Source organism: Pipra filicauda, unplaced genomic scaffold (assembly GCF_003945595.2).
Source record: "Pipra filicauda isolate LSUMZ 115617 unplaced genomic scaffold, ASM394559v2 scaffold3_size10097308_pilon, whole genome shotgun sequence".
Taxonomy (NCBI): domain Eukaryota; kingdom Metazoa; phylum Chordata; class Aves; order Passeriformes; family Pipridae; genus Pipra; species Pipra filicauda.
Window position 1 is genome coordinate 9287277 of NW_024104532.1, and position 27108 is coordinate 9314384.

General features: G+C 46.4%; 1 protein-coding gene across 2 annotated transcripts; it reads left to right on the forward strand.

Annotated features, from left to right (window-relative positions):
- Positions 1-27108, forward strand: UBE2D2 (ubiquitin conjugating enzyme E2 D2). Of its 2 annotated transcripts, none has more exons than XM_027736680.2 (7): positions 1-167; positions 8712-8775; positions 13687-13718; positions 13810-13887; positions 13979-14084; positions 23773-23866; positions 25416-27108. In XM_027736680.2, exons 1-7 carry the CDS (start codon positions 144-146, stop codon positions 25459-25461), a joined length of 444 nt encoding a protein of 147 aa, XP_027592481.1. In that variant the 5' UTR covers positions 1-143; the 3' UTR covers positions 25462-27108. The 2 variants fall into 2 exon arrangements, with proteins under 2 accessions (XP_027592481.1, XP_027592482.1); XM_027736681.2 differs by lacking the exon at positions 1-167 and adding an exon at positions 1073-1146.

Below are 27108 nucleotides of genomic sequence, written 5' to 3' on the forward strand. Positions count from 1 at the left end.
CCGTCCCCTCCCCGTCCCCTCCCCGCGCCGCGCCGCCGCCACCTCCGCGCTGCTCCTCCTCCTCCCCCCTCCCCTCGCAAATAGTCCCGCGGGCCGCCCCCTCCCTCCGCCCGCGCCCCTCCTGCCGCCGCCTCGCGCACACAATGGCGCTGAAGAGAATCCACAAGGTAAGGGCCGCACGGCCCGGCCCGGCCCGGCCCCGCGCGGCCCCGCACCGCCCGCCTTACATAACCCCGCCGGGGCCCCGGGGCTGCCGCTCCGGGGGGGGGGTCGGGCCGGGCCGCCCCGCGCGGGGCTCGGGCCAGGCGGCAGCGCGGGGGCCGCTCCCGCTTTGTTCGAGGGGGGCCCGGCCCGGGCCCCTCCGGAGCAACGTGGCCCCCCGGGGCGGGGCGGGGGCCGCGAGGGGGCGCCGGTAGCGGGGCCGGGCCGGGCCGGGGGTGGTGCGGGCCCGGCGGCCGCTGCGGCCCCGCGGGGGCCCGGCCCGGCCCTTCCCCGCGCTGGAAGTTCCGCCGGGGCCCGTCCCAGCGCTCCGGATCGCGGCCCCGAGCACGGTAAAGCTGTCACACGGCGCTCTGGTTTAGCTCTTCTAATGGAGCTGTGCTACCGCCTGAGTCATCCCGCAGGCTCCGAGGGGAAGCTACAGCCTTGCCTTCCCCTCCCCGGAACCCTGCTCCGTGCCCTGGCCTTTTGGGAAAACGCTGCTGCCCAGCTCCCCTGCTGTCTTAAAAGTGTTTGCTTGATCATCAGTGTCTTTTACCAGGAAAAAAAAAATGCTCGAGGGTTATTGGAGTCCAATTGCATTTCTTTAGTGAATTTGTATCCTTTTCCCAGCGAAATGTGTAGCTGTCAGTTTGGAGTCTGTATACAAGGGTCAGGTGTAGAAAATACCTGTCCCGTGGTGTTTCTGCTCTCAGTGACTACCTAAATCTAATTTTTGTCTAGAACCAGCTGCCAACCCCCCAGCACCCACTTAAGCTCAGATTGTAGCCCTGTTTGGTTTTCTGTGTGCTGTCGGGTCTGTGTTAACATCTCTGCTTTGCTCGTAGGTTACCTTGGAGGCTTTGTGAAGCTTCATGATCAGGTTAAAGCTCAGGTGGAGAAGAAAATGGAAGAGAGCTTGAAGCCTTGCTTTTGCTCGTGGAATAGGTAGCACTTGGAAGGGGAGGATTTGGAGTGTGGTTTTAGGGTGTTGGATTTTCCAGCTGAGGGTCCGGGACTGAGTTACATAAGGAAGTTGTGCTCCAGCTGAGTGCTGCTTGTCTGCAGTGTTCTGTCCCTTACTTTAGGGATCCCCGGGGTCCTGTGAGGAGTGTTCCACAGTGTTTATGGGCTCACAGGTGTTTGGGAATACTTCTTCCTCCTCGGGACTGGGAAAATAGACCTGGGAAGTATGGCAGTGGATGCTGACCGGGGTAAATGTGGCTGGGGGCACACTGGGCTGTTGTGGGGACAGTGAATCCCCTGTCAGGTAACTCGGGAAAGCTACTTGGTTGTAGTTCAGTGCGAGCTGAGGGTCTGAGAGCACTTGTGTTTCCAGACTGGTTTGTGACAGGAGAGGAGCTGGATGTGTTGAGTCTTTGTTAACGTTGGGTGCTTGTGGACTGACTCTTCCTGCTGCTTTTCAAGGATTAAGAACCCCGAGGGATAATGAGGACTGTGTAGAGTTATGAGAGTCTTCAAAGTGACGAAGCAGTGCTGTGTGAGCTCTGCAAAGCACCAAGAGTTTCAGTGGAGTGAGTGTGGTGATGGCTGTGGAGGAGAGGGAGGTGATGGGGCTGGAGGCAGCATTTCCAGCAGAAAACCTGTGTGGGGGTAGATAAACTTGCCTGTTGTAGCAGCCCAGGTGCTTTAAAAGTTGGCTGGGAGTGGAGCTCCAGGCTGGAAGGAGCACTCTGAGTTGCTGTGGGTGTCTGGCCTTGACTGCTCCAGTAATCATGGCTGGTTGTTTACGCTCTGGCTATTTTAAACCCCGTGGAGAGCTCTCCTATCATCATCTCCGGGTTGTTCTGGGCTCTGGGAGTGTGTGGTGGCCATCCCTGTCAGGATAACGAGGGGACAGACAGCTTCTGACCTTTGCTATTGCAGCTTGTGGCAAGAGCAGGAGCCTGCAGAGTGTGGATCGAGTAGGAATAATCCCTGTGGAGTCGAGCACAGAGACGGGATGGGAGGGAAAACTGCTGCTCTGGCTTTTTTTGAGGGTGGTATCAGTCATGATATATCAGTGTGCAGGGCTTGGTCTGGCCATTGGACCTTGCTCTTGGCAGTTTTGGTTTTATACTGAACCACAAAGGCCTTTCTGTGACGCTTTTTCCAAAATTTTTGTGTCCTCGGATAACGTAGGGATGAGAACTTGGAAAGGAGGAGAAAATCCCGAGAGTAAACCTTTGATACAGTGTTACCTGAAATGGCCTCTTGCATGTTGAGCTGCTCTGGGCTGGAAGAGGGGGCCAGAACAAGGAGTTTACACCGGGTGAACAGCATTGTTGCTGGTGTGTGAGGCAGCAGAGGAACCTGCAGGGTCTGCTCCAGCCTGTCCCTGTGGCACAGTTGCTCTTGGGATTGTCCAGAGGCTCGTGCTGGGATAACGTTTGTGCATGGAGCAGCAGCTGTTCTCTGAGCAGATGCTCCAAAACAGCTCAGCCTGGGTGAGACCTGCTCTCAGATTGCTGCCTGTGTTACTCACTGCAGTATTTTGGGCAGTGGGGCTGCAGATTCTTGTTTGGGTGCCTTTACTGGCTCACAGGCCTGAAAGTTGAAATCCTTTCTTGTAGACATGTTTGGGGTGTAAGCAGGGCTGCCAGGCAGAGTCCCTGGGATAACAGTGAAGTACAGCAATGTAATTGTTGTTTGTACATAACAATTAGCTGTCTTATCATGGGTAAATTCATAAGAAATGCAAAGTGAAGCAATCCAGGGGCAGGATGGGAGGGATACAGGAGGGCCAGAGTGAATGGCTTCCATTTTAAGGTTTAAGCCGAAGCACTTTGGATTCAGCCACGTCCCCATCTGTGTTGCTTATCTGTAGGGAACGCAATACCTATAACTGGATAACTAGGGCAGTGTTTGGAGTTCTTTGAATGGGAGAGCAAGGGAAAGGTTAGCTCATTGTCTTCCCTGGGCTCCCCTGTGTGATCGGCGGGTGAGGGGGAAGGGAAGGCAAGCAGCTGTGCCTGAGCCCTGCTCAAGTAAAGCATTTTCTGTAGCAGAGGAGTGGTGGATTACTGTTGCTTGTACTGTAGAGGCCCAAAAACCAAGTAATGCTTCACAGAACTAAACTCTGACTTCCATTAGTTCCTGCTCAGCTGTGGAGGAGGGTGGTGGTAGTTGCTGTAGTCCTGGAGTCCAGAGCTGCCCGACTTCTGGGGATGCTTAGGCATCACTTCTGCCAAAATGAGCCCTGCCCGTGGGTGGGATGTGAGGTCAGTGGTGCAGTTGGCGTGCTGGGTTGTAGTTGTGCTACCTGTGCTGAGCAAACTCGGTGTTATTTCAGTGCTCCCAGTTCTGTACAGCAGCCAGTGGGAGCAACTGGGTCCTTCCGTTGGGCCTCGCTGTGTGTGTGGAGCTGCCAGCACAGCCCATCTGTGTTGGAGAGCTTGTGTACAGGGAAGGCTGGGAGGCTTCTGTTAGCTGGAGAGGTGTTTTGATACTCAGACTCTACCCCAGGAGGAAGTTATACATTGCTTTGGTCTTCTTCCTGTGCAGGCTTTGAAAAAAATAAAGAAGGAAAGGTGACAGTTACATCAGTGTGTTTATAACACTTACCTTGGTTATTGCTGTGATCGTGAGTCTTTTCATGCTGCTCAGTTGCCTTCTGACTTCTCCAGTCTTGGAAGGAGTCAAAGTTGGAGGATCTGAGCCACTGCAAGCATTGCAAAAGGAGTTTCTGTCAAAAGGGAAGGATTAAAATGCTGCTGTTAATCAGGATAGCGGCATTAGAATGGCAGATGCTCGGGAATCGTAGTCTGCAGGCAGGAGAGCCCCTATGGATGTGGCAGGGAATTGGTGGCCTGACCTTGATGCACACGTGAGAGCACTGCCTGGTGCTGCTGGGTGAGAGGAGCTGAGGGAAGTGCCAGGTGGAGCCAGGCTCTGGCACCTGGCAGGGAGGTGCTGCTGGTCCAGGGAAGGTGCAGAGGCTGTTCCCACCCTCCTGCCCCGTGGGTCCTGCTCAGGGACTGGCACTGCCCTCTGTGGTCCTGAGGTGAGGCTGGGTGTGATCGATTTGACTTTGGCCCTGATTCCCTATTGCTTGGCTCTGCTCTGTTGGGAGCTGGGAACAATTCACGGGGAAGTGGCTGCGAGTTCCTTTTTGGTTACATAAGTCAGGATTTTGTGACATCACCCTACACTGCCTGTTGCTGAAGGGTTCGGGGGCTTGGGGCAAGTAGACTTGCTAAAGGCAGATGGAAAGCTTGTTTCACTCACAGCAGCAACCTGAGGCAGAAATTAGGTTTATAATCAAGCTAATGATGCGATCTGTGAGTAAAATAGAATGTGAAAGCAGCTCAAACTGGAGCAGGGTGGAAAGCCCATGGAGTCCAAGCTAAAAGGACTTTGGATAATCTAGAGGGATACATCTAGTGTGTTGGAGTGGATTTAAGGAGCTCTGCTATGTACCAAATAAAATTGCTGGAGCTGACTGCTAAAGGGTGCTGACTTTTTACTCACCTGATTGGCTTCTTGAGGTTGCCAGTTAGGTTGGTTATTCTTACTGAAGGCTGTATTAGCATTAACTTAATCCTTAAAACTAGTCTTCTGGCCAGAGCAGGTTTTACCAGGAATGTGTTAGACTGGGGAGGGATTTGTTGTCTAGAGGAATAAATTTGAACTTCTCTAACAAATGTCTTTGGAGCTTACAATTATAACTTGAAAGATGTGCAGGGTTAAACTTTGATTAGAGACCTAAACCACTTGGGTTTGGTAGTTCTTTGAAAGCTTCTTGTGCAGTTTGTGAACTCCTGGATTGAGGTGTGTTTTCAAGGCAGTGTACAAGCTCCTGGGAACTGTAGGAGGGGAGGGATGGAGGGTAGTGTGGGGCTGAGCAAGGCTGGTGGCACTGGTTTGCCTGTGAGCCCCGAGGCCTCGCTGGCAGCTGATGCCTTTCATGACTCGGGAAGCACAGCTGGGGGGGTCTGTGGCATAAACACACTCCATCTCCCTTAAAATGCTTTCATGGAACCCCTGAGTAGGATTTGGTTTGTTGGGAACTTTGGAGCACATTTAAATCTCATTTTGGAGCCTAAACATCAGTTTCTTGTGTGACTTTTATAGTTTTTAGGGTATGTCCTTCATGGATTTAGCTGTAGTAGTTGCATTCAACTTGGCCTTTGGGCAGGACACCTTGAACCTTGCTTTGTGCTGTGCTTCCACTTCCTCATTTTTGTTGAGGGACTCATTAATAGCTGTGAGATGGGTCAGGTTAATGGTAGGATCGACAGCAGTGGGCCCAGCCCTGGGGGTGTTTTGCTGTAGGGGAGGTGGCAGAAACTTTAAATTCTGTAGGATGCCTTCAGCTGGAAACCCAGCTCGGGGTGAGGCAGCCCCCGGGAGCTGAGTAACTCAAATTGGAATTTGATCTAAAGGCTGCTTGAGCCTTCACTTGTAAGCTCCTAAAGCAAAACCTTCTTTGTGTGCTTAAGGACCAGAAACTGTCTGGAGTGAGAACTGGCTTCAGATTTTGTTTTAATATCAGTGTGGTCAAGATCAGGCTTGATCACTGACCAGCCAGACTTCCTGGATCACAGGGGAATAGAACAGTTTGGGATCAGATCCGTGGAAGTTTGTAGATGGTACCAGACTGTAACTGAACCCACCACGTGCTACGAGCTCCAGTTTTATGGGAACTCTGGAGTCATTTGTTCCGAGTTACACAAACCAGCTGGTTCTCAGTCTCCCTCAGCAACAACATCTGGAAGCAAAGGCCTTGCTGGGTCGAGTGTTGTGCTTTTGCAGTGCCTTGGGAACTGCTCAGGAGCCTGCAAAAGGCAAAGTAACCTCTGGGACAGGTTTGGCTCTGCAGCAGCCATGGGTGCTCCTCTGTGTGTGCCTGGATAGATGCAGCTCCATTCCTGTCCTTAAACTTGGCTCTGCAGCTCTGACCAGGGAGTAGTGGGAGTCTTCGAAGCAGCTGGAAGGGAATGGTGTGTTAAAGGGATTATCCATGCCCTGCCAGGAAATCCATTTTGCCTCTCTGGTGGGCAGAGGCAGCTGGTGCCTGCACTCCAGAGGGGTCTTAAACTTCCTCATTGCTCTCCAAGCTGTTGTTCTACAAAATATGGGAGGTTTTGTGTTGCAGGGGCTTGAAATGGGAGTTGGTGCTAAACTTTTCTAGTCACAAGGAGCTTACACATTGCTTTTTACATGGGCCTTTTAATCTGTGATGTTTCACTCTGTGAATTTGTAGAGCAGAACCTGAAATGCCACCTTGTCACTGAGACAAGTGGTACAAGTGCTTGTTGTAAGTCATGGCTTTCCACTGAGATAATACCCAGGGCACCAAAGTATTCCTTTCTAGCTGGAACTAGAGATGTAGAAAATGAAATAGTATTTTGATGAGAAATGGAGCTGCTACTACCTGAACTTCACTGCTGCCTCTGTTGGAGAGTTACCTTGTGGTCCCACTGTTGAATCCAGTGTGGTGAAGCCCTTGGTGCATTTGGGCAGCAGGATACAGGGGGAATGTCAGGGCAGCTTTATGTGTATTCTGCTAACTGGTGGAGTGTGTGCCCAAGCTCCTGTTTGTAACCATTTCCCCTGTATAGTAGGGAAGCTGCATATTGTGTGTTCACAAATATAATCCATGGTGGACTGTGGTCCTACATGAAGAATGTGGATTCTTACAGCTGTGCCTTCCTAGTTTAGTGTATGCTTTGTACTGATGTATGAAACAGGATGAGAAGTGGCAAGGGATATTTTTTAATGAGTGTGTTTGTGATTTTGAATACCATAGCATTAAATTGTCTTTTCCAGAAAATTAGAGTCCAGTAGCATTTGGAAGTGGACTGTGTTCTATACAACTTTAGGAAGAGTAGGTGTATTCCTGTTTTTAAGTTTTCATGTGGAGACTCCCTTCATTGGCTGGACTGACCCCGAGGAAGGTGTGTGTAGTGTCTGCACCTTCCTGTGCTGCCCTGGTGGTGCAGGGTGTCTCCTGGCTTGCTGCTGCTGGAGCAACTCCAAAGGGCTTTCAGAGATGGCACATGGAGCACTGGAGATGTTCTCTCCACCTTCAGGATGGAGGAGGCTCTTGAGCAGGTGCTGTGTGTGCAGTGCCTGTTCCTGCCCCAGTCTGTTCTGAACCACAAAGTGGAAGAAGCTCAGCAGGAGCTCCACAAAAGCTCCCATAGACTGGTGAGTCAGGAGATTTCCAGCTGGGCTCTTCAGCAGTTGGGAGCTTCTGAGAGCTGAACCAAACTCGTGTGTGTGTCAGGGAATGTGAAGCTTTGGATCTGCACTGCATCCAGAGGGGGAAACCCAGAGATTTACCTGTTTGATGTATGGCAGCATTCTGGGGTTGTAACTGGAGAGGGTTTGCTTAGTGATGGCCTCCCAGTTCCTGGGAAGTAGAAGCTGGAATTCCCAGAGATCATCTGTTCAAGAGCTTAATCACTCACTGCCTGTAAATAACAAAAGGCCTTTAAGTGACAAACCTCTTCCACTCCTGCTATCAGCTGGTCTTAAACGTTGTCCTTAAATGTTTTGTCTGCCAAAAGCCTGGTATGGAAACTTCACTGTGGACTGTTGCTGGGAGGTGAAAAGCTGAACGAACAATGGACCACCGGGGGACAGCATGGAAGTGTTTCCTGAGCACTAGATTTAGTTGTAATCCTTGTCTGGTGTGTGTTCAGCTTTCTAGACTGAGCTAGGACAGAAAAAAGCTGATATGTGTGGGCCTATCATGCAAAGCAGGTCAGTGGCTGAGCCAGAAATGGGGCAGGTAAAGTTTGTCTTTAAAGTTTTAACTCTATTTTCACTTCCCAGTAAACATCCACTTCCTGAGAAAATGGCTAATGTGAGTTGCTGGTAACAGTAATTCTCTGAACTGTGCTAAAATGTTGCTTCAAATTGAAGCTTGGTATAATTCAGGAGTACTGTGAATTACTCAGCCCACTCAGACTCATAATGGGATTTTTTTCAGAGGAAAATTTGACTGACACAGCCACTGAAAAGTGAGGGTTTCCATTCAGGTCTGTAGGTAGGGAAGGCCATGTGTTTTATTCCATTTCCCCCTGCCCTGTGGTCAGTGATGTGTTTGTGTGGAGGCAAACCAGCCCCAGGTTACTGGAGCTGTGTGTGCTGCAGGCAGGCTGTGGAGGTGATAAACTGGATCACTGTAGCTGGAGCAGTCTGGGAACTGTTACAATAGAGGGGATAAAATAAGGCTGATACAGAGAGTTGTTGGATTGAGGCCACCTTATCTCCCTGTGACCTGGGGACAGTGGAGGATATAATGCCTCAGTAATGCTGGGACAGTGCAGGCAAACCCAGCAGACCCTGTGACATGGTGAGATTGCTGTGACTCTGGGTCTGGGCAGCCTGGACAGGTCACTGAGGCAGGTGCCAAACGTGCCTCCTGTGTTGAAGATGCAGCTTTACTTTCCAAAATCCTGGCTGTTAGTTTTGTGGCGCTGCCAGAGTTGCCACCAGCAGCTTTTTAGCAATAACATGGTTGTTTTTGAAACGAAACGAACTGAACTCTTCCTGTTTTGTAGGAGTTGAACGATCTGGCACGTGATCCTCCAGCACAGTGTTCAGCAGGGCCTGTTGGGGATGACAGTAAGTATCCTGCTCTCAGCAGACACCTGCACTCTGCCACTTCTTTCCTTCTAAAACAGGATGTCCAGCACTTCAGCAAGGAGAACCCTTCTGTTTCTTCTGGTTAGAGTACTAGATACTGCTCCCCATCCTGATATGAAATTTGTTGCTCTTCTGTATCCCTTTAACACCTTCCTTGTGTATCACTGATGCTGCTCCCACTCTGTTAATTGGACAACTCGATGCATATCTTAAATTACACCTTTTGAGTTAACTGTTCTGTATCCCTTTAACACCTTCCTTGTGTATCACTGATGCTGCTCCCACTCTGTTAATTGGACAACTCGATGCATATCTTAAATTACACCTTTTGAGTTAACTGTTCTGGAATTCTGGATGGAGTTAGGAAACCTCAGTAGCTCTGTGGCCAAACCAGCAAGCACCTGCCCACAGCTTTCTGCACTTGGATATCTAAACTGTACATGGTGCAGTCATGTGTTCTTGTAGGACTAAAACAATCTACTCCCAGGACTCCTGCTAGTACAGCAAGGTCAGGGTTAGCTCTGTTTTACACAGCAGTTAGGTGTAACACTGCCTTTTTTTTTTTTTTGAAGAGGGTTATATGTAGACCTTGAGGTTGAGAGGTTAAAATGTGGTTGGAAGGAAAATGTTGACAAATTACAACTTGAATCATGAAGTAATGTTGGTTGGGTTTGGTTTGGTTTTTTGAATTTATAGGCAGGATTTCAAGCAATTTCACTCGGTTTGGAATCCTTCTTGTGGCTTTCTCAATAAGCAAAATCAGAATGTCTAAACTCTGCTAACCTGTGGCCTGACTGGGACATGGGTGCTTAGGTATGAGGGAGGAGGTGCAGGAGAAGCATCCTTAAATCATACACTTCATCAGGAACCATAGTGACAGTAAAAGGGGGAATAACTTCAGACTGAGAGTAAGTTTAGGTTGGATATTGGGAAGAAATTCTTCCCTGTGAGGGTGGTGAGGCCCTGGCACAGGTTGCCCAGAGAAGCTGTGGCTGCCCCATCCCTGGGAGTGTCCAAGACCAGGTTGGATGGGGCTTGAAGCAACCTGGGCTAGTGGAAGGTGCCCCTGCCCATGGCAGGGGGTGCAAAAATACAATCCTTGTGGTCCCTTCCAACCCAGACCATTCTGACTCTGTGTTTGTAACCTGTGCCCAGATCAGTGTGCCCTGCCAGCTCCTGGTAAGGGACAGCCTCAGACAATCTCTTTGGCTTCCACAGCTGGTGTTTGCTGTGCCAGGCTGCTCTCCCGAGGTGTGATTTGCAGTTGTTCTGTCCTTTTGAAGCTCGAGGAGGTGTGTTAAGCAGGAAAAAAGCAGCTCTTTAAAATCCTACTCTGATTTTTTTTATCTAATGTTGATTTATAGTAAGAAGATCTACTGTCATCTTGTGCCTGTATTTTGGCCCAGGGAGGGGAGGACAAGATACATCGTGTGACTTGACTTCAGGCTGTTTATGTGGCTGGTTCTTACCTTAGTTGTAAGTGGTATTCCCCAGTCTGCTTTGATTAGAATCATGGAATATCCTGAGTTGGAAGGGACCCACAGGGATCATCCAGTCCAACTCCTGGCCCTGCCCAGGACACCCCAACAATCCCACCCTGTCCCTGAGAGTGTTGTCCAAATGCTCCTTGAGCTCTGGCAGCCTTGGGGCCGTGCCCACTGCCCTGGGGAGCCTGGTCAGTGCCCAACCACCCTCTGGGGGAAGAACCTTTTCCTGAGATCCAACCTAAACCTCCCCTGACACAGCTCCAGGCCATTATTAGCTGTGAATAAGGCACCTTAACTGATGCCCTGTACATTATGGTGGTTTTCTGTGAGAGGCCTTTAACCTGCAGCAGTTCTGCAGGTTGTACCATCTTCTTAATTTTCACCAGAAAGTCTAAAATTATACTCGACTATTTTTTTAATAGCACCATCAAACTCTTGTCATAGCTTAGGTGAGCAAGATCAGTAGGATGTTTGCAGTGAGACAAGAACACTTGCAAATCCAGCTTTTCAATGTGGTCTCTCACTGATACTGTCAGCAAAGCTTCCAAGCTCCTAAGAGAGGGGATTTTTAAGTAGGGAAACCCTCCAGCTGTTTGCTGAGAGCTCTGAGCTCAGGTATCCTTTCTGAAAGGAAAAAATTAGCCACCGAGATCTTTCTGAATAATTTCTGAACAATTCAGCAGTTCTGAAGTGTATAGAAACTTCCACATTCCTACAGAAATGTAGGGCTAGATTAAAAAAAACCCACTTGAAACCTGAGAATGAAAATACTGAAATTAGTGGGGGTGTTACTGTTCAGCAGAACTGTCAAACAAGTGGAAGCTCAGCTTGGTTTTGAGAGCATTTAGCAGTAGGGTCAAGCTTTTAGTGACTTCACAACTTAATTCTGCTTTCCAAATAGTATTTCAAAGAGGTTTGTAGTTTCATGGAAAAGAAATGACTAAGATGGAGAGCCAGGCTGAGGCTTTTATTCCCTTAAATTAGCGAGTGCGATTTGTGCCCCGATAAACTGCTCTGTGGTTTCCAGAGCCTTATCAAAGGTGATGACGATTGTCTGGCAGAGAAGGTGGAAAGTTACTGCTGAGCACAGAAAGCTTTAAATTACTAAAAGTTCTTCTTGTGCCACCTTTCTGAAGGACCTCTGATGAAAGACTTTAGTTGTTGAGAGCAACAGTTTGGGGGTGTGTAAGTGGATAGCAGTGGCAGCAGCAGCAAAGTGCTTTCTCCCAAATCCCTGTGCCCCAGGTGTGCCTCGGCTGCCTTGTCAGAGTGACATTTCCTGATGTTCAGGACATGCTGTACTTGCAAAGTGCTCTCCTGTGGCTACTTCAGCTGATACAAACTGTCCCCAGCTATAAGTGTCTCATCCCTGTAGTTCATAAACTTTGGGAAGAGCTCTTCCTGCCTTGTAAACTGTAGGAATGGGATTTTCTTGGCAATGTAGTTTTAGCCCTTTTCCACCCACCTCTGGCCTGTGTTTTGGAAATGTGCTTGGGACTGGATGACATTGGTGTACTTCCAGTGGCTTAGCTTCCAGACATGTACCTGTGCTTACCTACTGAAAGTCAGCAGCCCCCTTACTTTGTAAATACCTTTTTATGGGTGATTTCAAAGGAAAGAATCGATTGGAATAAGCTCTGCATGTCAAATCCATCTTGTCGTTCATCAGACTTGTCCTGGATATTGTGAGGATCTAAAGCTTAGGTTAAACAAGCTCTTTGCTTGAGTCTGGGGTTGGAGCTTTCAAAAAGTTAAGACTCACTGTGGAAATGTTTTTCTTTCTGGTTTCTTGTTGGGCTTAAGACAATAGATGGTTATTTGAACTTCTCTTTTCAGTGGTGCCTGTGTGCACTCCAGTGAATCTCATCAGCATCTTACTGGTGCCTGTGAGATTTTTGGTGGTTTTGCTGTGACTGGCTACAATCTTCCCTATGGGGTTCCTGCTTCCCCTTTGTCCTCTGCTCCAGGTTTCTCCTTATCACCTGCAGCTGGACAGGCACTTCCTGGGAAGCTGGCTGAACCCCTTGAAAGGGGGGGAATGCCACATGGACATGTGATCTGCTGTCTCTGTTTCCTGGCTCTGCATTGAATGTAGTTTCTCGAAGGCTGCTGCATCCAAGCTCCTGAGAGAGGAGATATTTAAGAAGAGAAATGGGCTGAGGGCTCTAAGCTCAGGTATCCTTTCTAAAAGGAAAAAAATCAGCTGCCAAGATCTTTCTGAATCATTTCTGAGCTGTTCACCAGTGCTGAACTATATAGAAACTTCCACATTCCTATAGAAATGTAAGACTAGATTAAAACAAACCTGCTCCAACCCAACACTCATTTCCTCTGTCCTTGCAGGGCTGTTCCCACTTTGCCTTTTTCCTTCTTCCTTGTATGACATCATTCCCAGCTGTAATGCCTGTACCATGTGTAATTAAAAACTGCTCATGCTAGATTAGAACAGGTAGTACCACTCCTAACTTCTGGCCCAGGTAGTCTTGACAGCTGTAGACACCACACATCTTGTGTCTGGAAGGCTTCCCTAGCAACAGCTGGAGTCACCTCCAGCTTCCCAGTCTGAAGGTGCCATGTGGCTGACATCCATGCTGAGGGGAGCTTCCATGGTCCTATTTCCCAAATAATTTGTGCTCCTTGCCCAGGCTTTGGAGATGCAGGAACTCCAAGAACTCCCTAACGTGCCTCATACAGATTATCAACTTGGATTGTTTTCCTTTCCAGCATGACAGCATTCTTCACGAGTCCTCTGTATGACCAGATTTATGTTCTCTTGGACAGATGCATATGAGTGAGGTTTAACTTTAGTCCACTTAACCTAAAATGTGTCCTAGCACACTCTGGTCCTGAGTCTGGAGCAGACTGTTGCTCCTGCATTCTCTTAAGACATTGCTTTCTGCTGCTTTAATGAAATCTTGAGGCCTCTGTGGAGAGACTCAAAAGTTCAGTGAGGATAGCAGTGGCTTAAATTACCTCTGTACATGTGGTGTACACAGAGCTGGGGCTTGTTCTCTGTGTGACCAGGGCTCTGAGAGGAGAGCAGGTATGAGCTCATCGTGTACCTTTTGTTCTCACAGGGCAATCGTGGAAACTTGGTTCAGCTGCTTCATTAGAAACTGCAGAGCTTAAACTCACAGTTCTGAGTCTGAAAAGTTGCCTAGGACTGTCTGGATTTCTATTGTCACAGGATTTTTGCAGGGCATATGTGTGGTACCACAGCAATCCTGGGCTGTGGAGCATTGAGTACTTTGCCCTGTGTCTGTTTAATTCCTTGGCTCCCTTCCCTGCAGCCTTTCAGAAGGCTTTGTTTTGAAAATAGACTTTTCTGTGCTGCTTTGTCTGGAAGAAAGTAAGATCATTACTTGAGCTTCTCCAAACTGAAGTAAATCTCTCTCTCTTTCAGTGTTCCATTGGCAAGCTACAATAATGGGACCAGTAAGTATGAGAGAATTGATGCTCGTGGCTTTTTATGATGGGTTGTCTTGTAATAACTCCTCAAGCTGCAATGATTCTTTCTCATTAACAGAACGACAGTCCCTATCAAGGTGGAGTATTTTTCTTGACAATTCACTTCCCAACAGATTATCCCTTCAAACCACCTAAGGTGAGTGGCTTCTACCATAAATCCATCCGTTACCATGTGGTCTGATGTATATATTTGTGAGCCTACACTGAAAATTTTCCTTCTTCTGCAGGTTGCATTTACAACAAGAATCTATCATCCAAATATTAACAGTAATGGCAGCATTTGTCTTGATATTCTACGGTCACAGTGGTCCCCAGCACTAACTATTTCAAAAGGTACCTCCGATGCTCATTTTAATGTTACTCTGCTGAAATGAAGTACTGATTTGGGATGTAAAAAACGCTGCATTCCTGCTGGCATCAACCATTTCTGTGGTCACTGCTTCAGTTGTGTGACCCTGCATGGAGCTGGCAGCCAATTCCCGAGTGTAGGATGCTCGGGACATCCATCTTCCCTGGGGCACAGGGACACTCCTCAGCTTTGCCAGTGGATCAGATAAGTCCTACTGCACTGAGTACACACTTCTGCCACCTCACCTCAGAGTCTGAACACTGACACTAGGCTTAATTTTATATATTTTTAGTTAATGACAATGAAAGACTTTAATGTTCAGAATACACACCAAGTAAAATATGTAAGGGAGCAGCTGTAGTTTTTAAGAAGTTATAAACTTGTCTAATTGTTTGTCATCTTAAAAGACCCTTTTTCAAGGAAACATCATAACTCCGTGTTGGCAGCTTTTAAACAAAGCTTTCAATGACATGCACTGCTAAAGCATGTTATAAAACTTAACTAGCTTGCACTATCTTGACTTTTTTTAGCTAAAAATATCTTGGACCCTGTGAACTGAGTTAGTGGTTAGCTTGGAATGTATCCTTTGCCTGGTAAAGCAGAATTCATATTTATTATAAATACGAGGCTTTAAATGCTTGAAAGAAGACCCAGGTTGGAATTGATTTTTCTGGCTAATGAAACTGTAGATTTATAAACTGTAGATCAAGTTTGTAGGTCTAGCCATGGCTATTTAGGAATATTTTGAATCTACCCTGTGCATGGACCATGTCTCGACTCCTCTGTTTTGTAGCTTCACACTGTCCTTGTGCTCAAACGCTGCAGTTGCCACATTGATGTCATTATCCTTCACACCATGTCTCTGCTCTGAGGCTTTCCTGTGCCCTCTCCTTCTCCCCAACTCCCTGTGATGTTTCTGGGCAGTTTTTGATTTAGGCAGGTGGTTTCTGGTACATCCCTTGGACATCATCATTGTCTCTCTTTCCCTGAACCCACAGAAGTTCCCACCTTCTCTGTCCAGCTAAAGGCATTTGTAGAAACAGTTGGAAAGGCAAAACAGTATCTCCTTGTCTCTTGTCAGAAGTGAATTTGCTCGTGCACGAGGCTGAAAGTCTTTGCTGTGAGTTGAAAGAACTGAAGAAATGGTGTCAGTAAAGGGAAAATGATTGTCAGGTTGCTGTAATTTCCTTACAAGTGCTCTCAGTCAGTACTGGCTGCTCCTGGAAGCACCAAGTTAGCACCAAGCACTGACATCTGTTCTGGTTTGATTTAATTGCTGTATAACTGGGCAGAATGTGTGTTGTTTTAGGGAGTCTAAAGTGGCCATATGGGCAGTGGGGTGATAGACAGCATGCTTGAAAATACTGGGAGATAGACTGGAATTGGGACAGTTGGGAAAAGATGGGGCAAGAATTCAAGAGACTGGTTAAGGGCAGCAGTGGACTGAAAATACATCCTAATGTTAATTTTGCTGCCCAAATACATTTGCAGTATGCTTTAACATCTCCTGTTTTCTGCTTTGGACTCCTTTTTTTTTTCTTACCCTTTTATGCTGTATCCTCCTGGCTCAGCTGGAGTTCTGTGGGATCAGGGTGGCTGTTCTGTGCCACTGTGTCCCTTCCACTGCCCCCTGAGTGCCCTGCTGGGGTCAGGGGGCTCTGTAGTGCTGATCAGTTCTCACTCACTGAAGAGGAGTTCACTCAGTACCCAAACTCTGCTGCACATGCACAGCATCCATACAGCTCTAACCTGGCAGAAAACCTTGTTCCCAGTTCCCTTGGGGTACATTTATTGAAGGAATTAAAACAGCAAAGCAAATTCTTATAGGTGACTTTATAGAAACTGGGAATACTTTCCTCAGAGTCACAGAAAGCAGAGCTCAGCTTCAGAAGCAAAGAGCTGATGGTCCCATCTTGAACAAGTGTAAAGAAATTGCACAAAGGCAGCTTGAGTCTTTTAGGGCTGAAATCTTGTGTTCAGTCAGGTTAGAATGTGTCATGACAGACTTTGGGGCTGTTTCTGCTCTCTAGTGACTGATCAGCCTTATCAAAGAATGGATGTGTTCCTAGCAGGAAAAGCTGTTGGATTAGGTAGTTTAGAGTGAATAACAAGACTTAAGACATTCAGCAATAAGCTCACATCCCTTCCAAAGCAGCAATTTAGTATTTGTGTTGTAGATTTCTTAGAGTATTTTCTAAATTGTGCCACCTTTTAACTGGGATGCTACTGGGAGCAAGCTGTTTGAATTTAAAATCTGTAAGCAGATAACTGGAGCACAGCTGAAAAAAAAAAAGTGCTTTCTACTAATTGAGAAATCTGGAAGGACTAGAAACAGTCCTTCTAGGAAAAAGCTTATCGTGCACAGCTTCCTCCTGAGGCAGCTGGGAGGCAGCACTGTCAGCAGCTTGGATGGGCTTGGTGTTATGTTGCAGTTAATGTGTGGTACATGAACGTGTTTTACACCTTAACCTCCAAGGAGGGAGGGGAAGGGGTGTGCAGTGACTTCCTTTGGATTTGAAGTGCCACTTTTTGGTGAAAAGGCAGTGATAAATCTTGTCAGTGGTAGTTAATCATCTCAGTTTGCTGGTGAAGGGTCTTGGCCCCTCACACTCTGGAGCCCTCTGTAAGCAACTTGATAAAGTGATTGTGGCTATGACAGGTGACTGGCATTTTGGGGTTTTGTTCTGTCTCTCCTAGAATTGTTAAAACAGCTTCTGAAGACTTGGGGGAACAACAGTGTCTCAGTAGAACAGCTAGTTTGCTTGTATTAGTAATTCTTTACTCAGTGTTCCTTAAAGAATACATATTGGAGAATAAATCATCTCAAAATACAGTCTTAACCACACCTTGGTGGGCAATTTGAACTACAAGGCTTAAGTAGAATGTGTAGGCTTAAATTAAAAACATTATCTCCGAGTCTGTACAAATAGGAATCCCTGTTGCCTGAAACAGGAGAATGAAGTATTTTAACATGATTACAGCTGTTCCCAGCCACTTTTGGGGGGGGAAACCCACACTTTCTCTTAAACTTGGCAAGGGGATGTGCAAGAGTTGATCATGAAGTACTTCTGCAGTGAAAGTCAGGCAGCTCACTCTGTCCTGTCCCACTTCTCCCCATGTGTTGTAACTAGTGACTCATGGAGCCTGTTTTGAGTGTGCTGGAGGGGCAGTGAGGAACTTCAGCCTCAGTCATGGCAGAGTTCAGCTCTGCTGTCCAAACTTCCGAACCCAGTGTGCTGTGGATTTTCTGTGCTGCTGCTCTTCAAGAATTGCTTAACTGAGACTTACTGTGTGGGATTTCCCAAGTACCCAGCGACCTAAATGAACTGGACCTTCACAGTGCAGTCTTAAAAATTGGGAACCTGGTTTCTGATCGTCTTCTTGGCGCTTTAATTTGCCTGTTGTAGCACTTACCCACATAACTGGGTGGCTTTGTCACAGAGCATGGGTGTGACATGATGTGCTGAGTTGGGGTTGTAAGGGAAATGCCCATTTTTGCTTTTCAACTCTCAAAACTGTAGTTTAACCACTTGTGCAGCTTCCCAGATGTTGCTCCAAGGAAGTTTGTGCTAGGAGGAGTGTGGTTGGCAGGTTGAGGGATGTGATCCTTCCCCTCTGCTTGGCACTGGTGAGCACATATCCAGTGCTGGGCTCCCCAGAACAAGGAGGTCATGGATGTACTGGAGAGAGCCCAGTGAAGGGCCATGAATGCCATGGAGGGGCTGGAGCATTTCCCATTATGAGGCAGGCTGGGAGTTGGGACTGTTCAGCCTGGAAGAGAAGGCTTGGGGGAGTCTTATCAGTGTCTGTAAATACTTGAAGGGAGGGTACAGAGGTGACAGAACCAGACTGTTCTCAGTGGTGCCCAGTGACAGGGCACGAACTGAAGCACAGGAGGGTCCCTCTGAACAGCAGGAAACACCTTTTTGTGTTTTTTTTTTTTTACTGTGAGAATGCTGAGCACCAGCACAGGTTGCCTTGGGAGGTTGTGGGATCTCCTGCCTTTTGAGATACTCAAAAACCACCTGGACACAGTCATGGCCAACCTGCCTTAGGTGGCCCTGCTTGAGCCAGGGGGCTGGACAAAATGATCCCCAGAGATCCTTTTCAATCTCAACCAGTCTGTGGTACACTGGGCAACACTTAACTTTTCTTCTTTTGTCACCAGAAATTGTTGAACTGACTTAGCAGGAGTTCAAGTTGCTTTGAAGCCAGAAGTTTAAACTGCTCAGATTTAAAGGTACACTTCCTGTAGGGCTGGGGAAGAGGCTGGAGGAGTTGGAAATGGGACTGTGGTTAAGAAATAGGTTTGAACTGGAGCAGAGTCTGAAGCTACTTTAATTTTATTTGGGTGCATCTTGCCTGTTCACAGCCAGGAGCCATTCATTTGAAGCTGTTGGACCAGTGGTGTTTTCAGCATGTTTAAAGTTAAAAGCTTAATGTTTGTCAGTGCTGATAAAACTCTGACAACTGTGTGCCTCAAAAGTTTCAAGAGTCTGGGGCCTGAAACTCCAAAGCAGTGATTGTATAGGAGAATGCTCCTTCCAGGAATCAGGTTGCTTCCTGATTTTGAGGAATAGAGGTGGAAGTAGCAGTGGGCCTTGATGTGGAGGCTGCCAGGCATCAGTGAAGGAGCTGGTGAGAGAAGCAGGACAGCTGGATGAACCCCCCAACACGGAATTCAGAATTCCTCAGCAGTGTTGTGTCCAAGGCTCATATTTCTGCTGGCAGAGGTGTTTCACAATCAATTAAACCTGAGCCGACAAACTGTTAGTTTCATATTCAGAGACTTTGCTGGATCAGGAGGCACAGCACTGTCTCCTGGTCTCCAGGAGGTGACAAATGGCTTTCCACAGAAAGACCTTATGGGCACAGTGTTCATCACTCCCCTGGGACAGCAGGTGGGGTGGGCTGCTGCCATTGCTGGGAACTGCTGATGTCCAGGAATCAATGCTTCCCTGTGTTATCCAACTATTCCATGTCAGTGCATGACCTTTTTGATTATAAGGTGATCCTGAGACTCCTGTGTGACTCCAGCCAAGACAGAGAGCTGAGTGTCATCCTGCTGTCCTGACAGTCTGGCATGCAGAGCAACCATCTCAGCACTTTCTTGGTACTCTGCACCAACAAAGGGTTTGTTAAATAATCTCTGTGCTTGCTTAGAGATGGACCCTTGCTCCTGGGTGGATTCTAAATTGGCTCCTCTTTGGAGAGCAGTAACTGCACCAAGCAGCTGTTGGATCAGAACACACCAGTCGTCTCTTCTGGATAGCTTCATTATCTTGGAAAAATTGGTGCTTTTTATCTCCCTGCTGTGATTCAGCTGGAGATTCCATTGCTCCTCAGTTGCTTTTCCTTACCCTGAAGTGTCCCATGGATGAGTGCTTTACTGGAGCAGGTTTGTTTGGAATTCCAGCTAGACTTAAACAGCAGTATCTGTAGTGGCTGGTACTCTGTCAGGGATGGCTGGAGTGGTGGATATTAGACCAGTCAGGCTTTGCAGACAAAGTGAATCATCTGGGGGTTGTGTTTGGAAGATGAGGAAGTGGAGATCAGCTGCTTTTAAGAGTCTCTTCACCTCTGAGTTCCAGGAACTTTAACATGCCTCTTAAATTTGGATGAGCCAATAGATGTTCCAGTAGGGCTTTAAATTGTGTTCCACACTACTCATTTGGCTACTGCTGGAAGGACCTGTGGAGAGCTGTTGTCATGGGTTGTCCTGAGCTGCTTCCTGACACAGGAACCTCAACCACGGAATTTACAAGTGGAATTTGCATCTTACCCACCCCTTCAGTCTGAGGTGGGGCAGAAGCAGGAAGGTGAAGTTGCTCATTGGGGTGGGTGAGCTGGCCTGGGAGGTGTGAGAGCACAGCAGCTGCTGAGGAGGGGAGGTGGATCATGCTGTGCTGAACTGTACCTGATCCTGCTGACAAGCTGTCCATGGCAGGATTTTCTGCCTGGAGAGATTGTGCTTGAACTTCAGAGTGTTTTGTGCTTTGTGAAGGCAAGTCTTGCAGTGGGAACTTGGATGCCAGTTGTGCTCTGTTACACTGTAGACTGTATTCTGCATGTTACTCAAGCAGTCTAATATTAACTCTTCAGTGATCATTCTGCCTGATGAAGGTGCTCTCACTGCTCTGTGGGGAAGCTAAGCCCATTTTTAGAACCACTTTGTTGTCAGCCTGTTTGCTTGATGAGTTTGGTTCTCCCAGTCCCTTGGTGTTGAGAAGTACTTGGTCTGTGCTAGTTCCTGGCAGCAGGAACCACACTGAAGAGTAGGTTGTATTTGTTGTCTGCAGAGATAGATAGGGAGCACAGCTGAAAGGTTGGAGGTCAGTAGGCTGCCTGGTGAGTGAAATAAAACAAAGCAAACCCAATTTTGGAGTGAAAGGGAGCTTTAAACTGATATTGATTCTGAGTTGCTTAATGTTCTGCTGCAGACTGGGCAGCTCTGACTGCTAGGAGTGAAGAGATGAGAAATAACTCTGTACAGAGTTGTTTCAAGGGAGGAACCCTTTGAATCAATGGCAAGTAAAGTTTATTTTGCAGTTACTGACAAAAATCCAGACTTGAATTCAAGGAGTGCACACTTGTGGTACATCCCTTCCAGTGGGAGACTCCAAGGGATGTTGTCAAGCTGATAATGCTTTGCCTATGGTCATGCAGGATGTGTAGGACAAGGTGTAAAAATGTCACTTACCTGCCTTGTGTAGTTATTCAGCTTGATTCTGTGGTTACAGAACTTTTTGGGAACTTTTTTATTGTCTCCTACCAATAGAGTAGTCATTTGAGGAGTAAATGTCAAGGCTTTGCTGTGGAGCTCATTGCTGTAATACTTGATTGCAGTGGAGGGTGGTCTGGTGAGTCTCTAATTCCATAGTGTTGGTGTAATTAGTTACTCTGATACACAACTGACATATTTGATTGCTTCCTCTTTACCCTTGCACTTGAAACTTGGAGAAGGTGCCTTTTCCAAGGGGTTTTTCCATAGTGGTCTGGAGGCTCCTTATGTTGGTTGGTCTAAAAGGTGTGTATGTGCAATGTTCTAGTGGAAAACCTCAAGAGAAACTTCCTGAATTGATATGGACAGATAGCTGGGTTCAGCAGGATATTAAAATTACACTAGTTTAGATAACTGGTTAAAAATGCTCTTCTTGCTGGGGCTGTACAGATAAAAATGGAATGATGTGAAATCACCAGCAAGAACAAGTGTAATGAGAATAGTTTGGATTAATGAAGACTTAAAAAAATTAAACAAAGCAGATGAATGTGGCAGTGCAGCTTGAAGCCAAATGGTTGTGTCCATTTTTATTCAGTGTTTTTTGAGTGATGCTGAAAAGTGAACTGCTGAGTGTTGGGAAAAGGGGTGTTAGGGTGGGCTGAGAGCACTGGCCAGGCCTGCAGTGTGGTTCTGAGCCACTGTGTTCGGAAAAGTCCTTGGTTTTTAAAGGCTGTGGTAAGATAAAACTTGAGAGAATAGTTACAATAGTTGAGCAGAAAACTTGGGTTGGATTTCCTGCTGTTTCTGGTGAAGGCAGGGGACAGGTTTGAGGTGTCTCACTCATCCTACAGCTGAAGAAACTCAAGTGATCAGGACAGTGGAGTCTGACAGACAGAAAGGAATGAGCTACAGGAGAATTGCTGGACAAACAGCTGTTTTGAGGCTAAACTGACTGGGAGCAGCTGGATGTGTCAAAGAGTTCCCATTACTGAACACTTTACTCAGTGTATGTGGGGGAAAGGAGCTGGTGCTGGAGCTGTACTACAGGTGCTAAATGTGCTCTGTCCCTTGCTGAGGGACAGCACTTCAGGACTAGTTGCTTCTACATGCCTCCCTCACATTCTGAAGCTGTGTTCTGAGAGGGAGCTCAATAAATAGCCCAAATGCCAGTTATGGTAGAGGATAATTAAGCCCTTAACTCTCTCATAGGTGTACAGTAGAAAATTGGGAAAAGGAGGAAGAGGTTTATCTTTATTCCGAACCAGAAATATGTTCACTTAAATCAAGACCACTTTATTACCACACTTTCCCTAAATGCTTTAAACTTGGAATTGAGAATTGATTAGTGAAGGGTCTACAGAAACGGGGGGGAAACTGAACTAAGTGGTTTTCTGTGTTCTTGGTGCTCACACCACCAAGCAGCACACTCAGTTCAGACGTAGGGAAGCTTTCACTTTTGTCCCACTTGGAAAAAAACCTCTTCTCCATTTCCAATGAATATCACACCTGTTAACCTCTTCTCTCTGGAGGGTGGGGAGGCCCTGGCACAGGTTGCCCAGAGAAGCTGTGGCTGCCCCAGTCCTGGAAGTGTCCAAGGCCAGGTTGGATGGGGCTTGGAGCAACCTGGAATAGTGGAAGGTGTCCCTGCCCATGGCAGGGGGTGGAACGAGCTGAGCTTTAAGGTCCTTTCTAACCAAACCATTCTATGATCTGTTTTGTGGCCTGTGTTTTAACCTGTCTTAACTCCTTTGTTGTTTTTATGGGGCTGTGTGCTGTTTCCTTTCATTTTTCATGGATAGCTGCCTCGTGCAAGTGATGGAAATTGGAGCAGATTTGTGTTTTAGTGTCTTCAGACTCCTCACTCTTGTCATCTCCAACTTGCTCGGAGGCTGCACTGTGACAACTCCGCGTCGTTGCAATTGGTGAAGGGACATATGGAGTGGCACTGTTTGATCCAAACAGGCGGAGAGAAGGGAATGTTTGGCATTTCTGGGAGGGGGGCAAGATGTCCCTGCCGTGCCTGGTGTAGTGTTGTCCCAATATGCTTTGCTTGTAACTCCCTGCCTTCTCCTCTCCTCTCCTCTCTGGTGTGAATGTAGGAATGTCCGTGTGCTATTTGTGGCTTTGCAGCAGTCTCCTGGCTCCTTGTATGGATGAGGTTGTCACTCAGCTGAGCAGGATGTGGCCTCTGGGGTATAGGCACTATATATTTATAGTGAAACACTCAAGTTCTAGGGCTCTGGGGTTGGGAGCAGTGCAGGGAGCTGGGTGTTCTTGGGTCATTTTGAATATTACGCTACACTTAATCCATCTCAATCTTCCTTATGCTTGGAAAATAATTGGGTAAAGCCTCTTAGTTCTCTGCAAGACTGGTGTATTTTTAAACAGATCTTCAAGGCCAGGTTGGATGGGACTTGGAGCAACCTGGTCTAGTGGAAGGTGTCCCTGCCCATGGCAGGGGGTTGGAATGAGATGAGTTTTAAAGTCCCTTCCAACCCAAACCATTCTGTGATTCTTAAGTAGCTGTGAACAGCCCTTTCTTAATTCATCTCATCTGGACTTGTCTGCTGTTTGACTTTTGATTAGTGCTGCTCCAGGTCATTTAACAGTGAGGTGTCTGGTGTAGGGAAAAGCTGAATTTCAGGTGCAAAAGCAGGGAAGTCTTCCCAGAATGCTCTCACATGTGGGTTCAGAGAGACATGGCTGCTGCTGGACACACCTATCCAGGAGGGTATTCCTTGTGACATTGTGGTCAGGTGAAGTTGTGTAGTTCACTGGTAAGGAATTCTGTTCAGAATCACTCAGCTGATGTACCTGGGATTACTGCTCCTTGGGAATTTTAAATAAATGCTGCTGATGCTACTGGCTGGAGGGGAAGGAAGGGTATGGGCTGACCTGTGCAGGTGTCCTCAGCTGCACTGAAACTAATTGTGTCTCTTTTGTCTCTCCAGTACTTTTGTCCATCTGTTCTCTGTTGTGTGATCCCAATCCAGATGATCCTTTAGTGCCTGAGATTGCACGGATCTACAAAACAGATAGAGAAAAGTAAGTATGGAAGCCAAAAAACCGTGAAATATGACAGGGCAGAATCCACACTTACACAGTAAAGGGGAACTGAAAGGCCCCACTTCCTGGAAAAGAGTGGAAAAAAAGGCAAATCAAAGCTCTAACTGTGGTCTTTTTAGGGGTGTTTTTGTTTTTCACCGAGATCTGCGATGCCACTCTCTGAGCTGCTTTAATCCCACATAGCCAGCAGAGGGAGAGCAAGTTACTCCAACGGGAGAATATTCCATGGCAGCTCTGGGTCTGGAATCATACAAAGAAATAACAAAAACTCCCTGTTTCTCTTTCACTTGTCAGCACAAGGGAAGAACAAGTGGTGTAGAGGTTGGGGTAGGAAGACTCCCAAGCTTCTGTACAGAGAAGCTTTAGTGCTAATGAGCACTTTAACAGCTTAATGACCATTGTAAACACTTCCTACCTCTCTGTTCCTTCCCAGATCTGGTCAGGGAAGGGAAAATGATCCACAAATTTGCTTTGTCTACTGCATGCTTGAGGAGCAGTGTTAGAGAAGTTCATGCATCCTGTTTTTGAGAGCTACAGGAGCAGCAGCACCTGTTTGGAGATGCAGTGAACACTGACTGTCTGCACTTGAAGTATGCAGGACTCCTCTTTTTTTGTTTGTTTGTTTGTTTGTTTTTTTCCCAAAAATAAGGTAACAAATTTTTGGGCTTAACCATAAGGACTTGCTGCTTGAGTAGTCTCTGAGCAGTGATGGGAAGGAGAGAGTTAGGAGTGGATTTTCAGATTCTTTAAGCTAAAGAATATTGTCTATGGACTAAATTCCAACACAAACCAACTTGGTGTGCATAACTATAGGAAAATTCTGGCTGTAAGTATCTTATTCTTTTAATTCTGTAGAATAAGAACAACTGGTTGTCAGAGAGAAGCTTTTATCAGTGCAGTTAATCATAACTGCTTTGTTTTACACAAGTATCCTGAGCTTCCTCTGGCTGTGAAGGGTATTTGGGTGCAAAAACCACAGGGAGGTTGGGAATTGTTGTGCCTTCAGAACAAAAACAATTCTGATGAACAAATCACTGTGTCCTGACTGTCATCAAAAAATGACAGTCAAATATGTAGCAAGGAACAGGGCTGCTGGGGTTGGGCAGATGAGTCAATGGCAGGTATTGGGTTTAACTTAGAAGGGAGGAGATGGCAGGGACACACGAATCTATTCCAGAATGTCCAAATGAAACCTTGCAGTAAGTTTTCCCAGGGGCTAGGGGAGGCACAGGTAAAGCCTTCCTGAGAATCCTTTCCCCTCAGCCCTTTCCTTGCTCTGTTTTATGGCTCCAGTCACAAAGTTCTCATACTCCTGTTGTAAACATGACCAGGTGTTTCTTTTCCATGAAGCACCCTGGGCTTTCTTGTTCCCCCTGTTTGCTTAGTGTTTACTTTTGCTCTTAAATGTTACAAATTGTTGATAGTGTACTGTAGAGAGTGTGAGTTCATGGCATGTGTAGACTAGACTGCTGGAGCTGGAATACTGTGCAGATGCCACGTTAAGTAAATCCTCTTTTTATACATACAGGTACAACAGAATAGCTCGGGAATGGACTCAGAAGTATGCGATGTAATTAAAGAAATTATTGGATAACCTCTACAAATAAAGATAGGGGAACTCTGAAAGAGAAAGTCCTTTTGATTTCCATTTGACTGCTTTCTATGAGCCCACGCCTCATCTTCCCCTGTGCACATGTTTACCTGATACAGCAGTGCTGCGTGTTGTACATACTTGGAACAACAAACTAGAAATACTGTATTTCCCCGTACCAACATTGACTCCTAGCAGAGAAGTGTGTGTGTGAAAAGCTGGTTCTTCAGTCATAACTTTGTGAGCCTAAAAGCATTCCTTGCTGAGTTAAAATTGGGTAATCAGATGGGAATGGGAAGAGTCCTGGTGGTTCTCAGATATTTTTTTTTTTAGGGACAGTGTTGCTGATCCATGAAGGATTTTAAGTGGAATCCTTTTAAACTCATAACAGTTATGAAAAGCAAGGTGAAGAACTTGAAACTGTTTCTGTATTCATTTTATTCTGAAGGACCTACACCTTAGGTAAATGTTATGACCAATGAGAAACTGTACCCACATCCTGTGTTTAAGGTCTAAGTTTAACCGGTCACCATTTAAATGGATTGGAGCTATTAGTGCATCAAGTGATGTTGATTTGTTTCAACTCTCTCCCTCCCTTCATACTTTTTTTGGTTTGTATGTGGTTTCTCAGTTAATACCTAGCTAATAGCTCTTATTTTTTCTTAAGTTTTTTAACTGCTTAGGTCTTTCTGGATGTAAGGGTAAAAAAAAAAAAATCCATTTGACAGAAAACTTGTGTGTATTTAAAGACCCAACTGCTCCCCTGGAGCTTGTACGTTCAAGAATGATTAATCTGTGTAATAAACTGATTACTACAGTCATTACATATAACTTTGTGTGAATAGGCTTTTAATTTTCAGAGCAGTTTGTTACAGGCTTAAACTAACGGTGGATTTCTCTTAAAAAAAACAAAAACAAACCAACTTTTGGGTTGAAGTCGTGAAGCAGTTTGGTTTGCATCACACAAGGCACCTGAAGAGGCAAACAGGAGCTTGAGCACTTAGATGAAATCAGGATGTGTAGTGTGCCAGGAACTTGACTGTTAAACCAAATAAGCAGTTTACTAAATGCGAATCAGAGTGACATTTTACAAAGCCTGATGGTATTACTCCCACTTGCATGGGACCTAACACAATGCATATGTACTGTAGGTAAGTGAAACCTTATGTAACTAAAAAAAAAAAATGGATGTAAAAGGGTAAAAAAATGAAAAAAAAACAACCTACCAAACACATCAGCACAAACTTTCATAAAATGTAGCTTTTACATAATTACTTTGCACTAAACATTTGCAAATGTTCATACAGTTTTAAATTGTACTTGTATGTGTCTTTTTTTTTTTTTTTTTTTTTTTTTTTTGGAACAAAGTCTTCACTTGAATCTAGTGAAAAAAAAAAAATGTAGTTTGAAACTTTTCTTTGTATACAAGTGTATTTGCCAGCATCGTTGGTGTGACAGTAGGTGAGTCTGCAAGTTTATCTCCTCTTAGTAGAATTGTAACCCAAGCCATCGGGCAGGAGAGGCTGGAGCCGCTGGCTCTCCGGCCACAGGGTCTGTCCCAGCCATTCCCAAATGCATCTTGACACTCTTGCACAAACGAGGAATAAATGTCCACTGCTTTTGGTCTAAA

Bases quoted from the DNA above. Each gene is read 5' to 3' on its own strand.
- UBE2D2 (XM_027736680.2), top strand. From the start codon at position 144: ATGGCGCTGAAGAGAATCCACAAG. The intron at 8,776-13,686 runs GTAAGTATCCTG...TCTCTCTTTCAG, and splicing joins AGGGCCTGTTGGGGATGACA to TGTTCCATTGGCAAGCTACA. The intron at 13,888-13,978 runs GTGAGTGGCTTC...CTTCTTCTGCAG, and splicing joins ATCCCTTCAAACCACCTAAG to GTTGCATTTACAACAAGAAT.